Source organism: Pterocles gutturalis, unplaced genomic scaffold, assembly GCF_000699245.1.
Source record: "Pterocles gutturalis isolate BGI_N339 unplaced genomic scaffold, ASM69924v1 scaffold10791, whole genome shotgun sequence".
In the NCBI taxonomy this organism is placed as follows: Eukaryota; Metazoa; Chordata; class Aves; order Pterocliformes; family Pteroclidae; genus Pterocles; species Pterocles gutturalis.
In genome coordinates this window covers 9,017-12,066 of record NW_010105510.1, presented here as the reverse complement: position 1 = coordinate 12,066, position 3,050 = coordinate 9,017, and the positions used below count along the sequence as shown (strand labels likewise).

The following is a 3,050-nucleotide window of genomic DNA, read 5'->3' as shown; positions in this document are numbered from 1 at the left end:
CCCTGCCGTGAGTCACGGCCACGCAGGGACCCCTGGCCTGGCCCCGGAAATCCCTGGGGAGGGGCCGCTGAGTCAGGCCTGGCACCGTCACCCTCTCTGCCACCATCACCCTCTCTGGCCACACTTGCCACTGGCCACCAGCCAGTCTGCAGCTCCTGCTTTGGGAAGGGACCCTGCAAGAGCAGGGGCTGAGGACCAGCTCCAGTGCTGGCACGTCCCACCGGCCCTGCTGCGCCCACGTGTCCCCCTCCACAGCACTGATCCACCCCGAGCCATCTCACTATGGGGTCAGAGTCCAACTCTAGCACTAGGGTGGGGACTTTGGGCATCTGTGTCACGGTGGCTGTGTCCCCAAACCGACCCATCCCAGCCTGGGGGTCACTCACCTCCCTGCTGAGACAGGGAGGGGCTGGGACAGGGTAGAAAAAGACTGGGGCTGCAGGTGGAGATGGTGGGAGAGGGATGGGGGCTGCACCATTCCGGGGTGACATGGTGGCAGGGGACAGGTGACAGCTGTGGGGCCGAGCAGTACTCACGATGGCGGCGCAGAGCGGGTGGAAGGCATAGGTCCCGCAGGCGTAGAGGTGGGTGCTGTTCAGCCTCTGCAGAAACCGCACGTGGTTGAAGCACTCGGTCTGCGGAGGGGGAGGACAGCCGTTACACGCTGGGGAAAGCAGCAGCGCACCCCCTGGCACCCACCCACTGGTTCTACCTTGTTGTTTTTGCCCTTCTGCAGGCAGTCCATCTGCTTCTCCAGGGAGGCTTCCCAATGGATCTGCAAGGGGAAGAGGGACTGCCACTGCGTGACCCCCCATCACTGCATGGTCCCCCCGTCACTGCAGGCTCCAGCCTCTGCCAGAGCCCTCAGAGATGCTAAAATCCCCCCTTTTATTGAGAGAAGGGATAGCTGCTCAGAGCACAGGATGGCACCCTGCCCACATCCCCCCTGCCTGGGGTGAGAGCGGTCCCACACCCTGACCTGCAGGCAGAAACCCCAGAGCACCCACAGGAGCCTGCAGGATTTTGGGGTGTCCTTCCCAGGTGAGCAAAGGGGTGCACTCCCCCCCCTGCCCCTTGTCCTGCCAGGGTGTCTCTGAAGCAGGCAGCTCTGAGCTTGGGGACATTTCCCACGGCTGTGCCCACACTGCCTGGCTGGGAAGAAGGACCAGGGGTCTGCAGGGGACTAGGGGACAGACCTGGGGACAGCACCTCCAGGCAAGACCTGAGATGGTGAGTAGGAGGATGAGCAGGGACAGGGTGGCCACGATTCGGGCAGGGACCAGGCACATACGAGGACAACCAGCTGGTCCCGGGGCTCACCGTGCGGTGGGAGCCGTCGGCCACGTCACTGGAGTTGAGGGCGAAGATGGCTCCCCTGGCGCCCACGTAGAGGATGCCCCAGCTGTCCTCCAGCAGCAGCGTGCTGTAGTTGAGGGTGCGTGTGCTGAAGCACCGGACGCCCGAAAGCTCTGCAAAGGGAACGGGGGGCTGAGGGGGGACACCAGGGCAGGCACAGCAGGAGCTCCCGGGAAAAGACAGAGGCTGGGGACGTACGGGGGCAGGTGGGAAGGCACCCACCGAGGTCGTCAGGCAAATGGCGCCGGGTGCCAGCAGTTACGGCAGGAGGGAAGGAAGCGGGGAGGCTTGGTAGGAGGTGAAAGGCACTAATTGGGCTCAGGCTCACAGGGGAAATTTCTCCCCACTAATTAAAACAGCAGCTCAGGGGTGGGGGCTGCCCAGCACAGACCCGTCACGCTGTTTGGGGAACTGCTGGAGGAAGCGAAAACACTCCAGCAGCGACCCCAGCTCCAAACCAAACCCAGCCAGCCCAAAAGGAAGGATGCAAAAAACCTGAACCAAAACTGCCGGGCAAGGGGAGGGCGCCTGCACCAAGGCTGGGCACTCCTTGCCCACTGAGCCAGAGAAATCATCCAATTTGGGGTGCTGAGAAGCACAGGGTGGGTCTCAGCCCTGGCCAGAGGGAACCCCAAGCCAGGCTCAGACCCTCCTGCCACAGGAAAAAGTCCCATGGGGCTTGGGACCCTAGAGGCAGCTGGTAGGGAATGACAGCCCCAAAAGGAGGCATTGCTTGGGGAGAAAGGGGTGCCTCAGCTCCAGAGGAAACCCTCTCCACCATCCACCGCTGAGCTGGGCTTCACTAATGAGGTCAACAAAGCAGCGTGGCCACCTGAGACACAATGACACCGTGGGGCTGGCTGACACCACACAGGCTGGAGGCCAAGAGGCCAGCAGCAATTACAGAAAATTGCAGAAGCAAGCTCCCTGGCAACTATTTGGGCCACAAGAGCCCAGCCCGGGTGTGATGCCCGGCTCAGAACACCCTCCAAGGGCTACTGGGCAGGGCTGGGGGCTGTCCCCCCCAGCTGTCTGGGAGATGCCACCAGGCTAGGCAGACCCAGGAAAGCCTTTGCCCGGCTCCATCCTCGGGGTGTGTTGACTCCAGGCACCCAACATGAGACAGTTTCTGACTTCTGAGGCCCAGAGAACTGGCGGCCTCCCTGCAGCCACCCCGGCCCCAGTGCTCGGACACCCACTCCACAGCTGGGGCTGGTGAAGGCTGGACGCGGTCACGATGCACCAAACCCAGCGCCGGGAAGATCCCAAACCTCACCACCACCACCCGCACCCCCTTACCATCAAAGGTGACCGTTGTCCTGGGGGTGGCATCTAGGTCAGTGGCAGAGCGCCGTGACGGGTACCCCATTGCCGCTGCCGCCGCCACAAAGAGAGCCGTGAGGAGATGGGCTGTGCCTCCGCTCATCTTCCTGCTCCCCGGCGAGGGCAGCCGCCCAGGCCGCTGCTGCTGGGCCGGCACAGCCGATCCTCTGGACAGGCTCCCCCAGGACAGGGCTGGCAGCAAAACCCTCCTGAAACGCAGAGCACTGAGTCAGACGCTACCCCGGCACCACACGAGCAAGCAGGCTGGGGAAGGAGCTGGCCCAGCACACACATGTATGCTTGATCGGGCATGGCCTCAGCCCAGGGATGGCTTTAGGGAAAAGCAAACCCCCATTTGCCAAAGGAGAAAC

At 63.2% G+C, this 3,050-nt stretch overlaps 1 protein-coding gene across 1 annotated transcript in view; it reads right to left on the bottom strand.

The window, feature by feature from the left end:
- Positions 1-2,782, bottom strand: part of SEMA4G (sema domain, immunoglobulin domain (Ig), transmembrane domain (TM) and short cytoplasmic domain, (semaphorin) 4G) — a gene marked incomplete at its 3' end in the record, with an annotated part of 5,783 nt that extends 3,001 nt beyond the window's left edge. The window contains exons 1-4 of the mRNA XM_010087424.1: positions 2,656-2,782; positions 1,321-1,469; positions 713-775; positions 537-635 (exon numbers count right to left, since the gene is read on the bottom strand). Of these exons, the coding sequence (XP_010085726.1) occupies positions 537-635; positions 713-775; positions 1,321-1,469; positions 2,656-2,782 (438 nt within the window). The remainder of the gene's footprint in view (positions 1-536; positions 636-712; positions 776-1,320; positions 1,470-2,655) is intronic.
- Between the last annotated feature and the right edge of the window lie 268 nt (positions 2,783-3,050).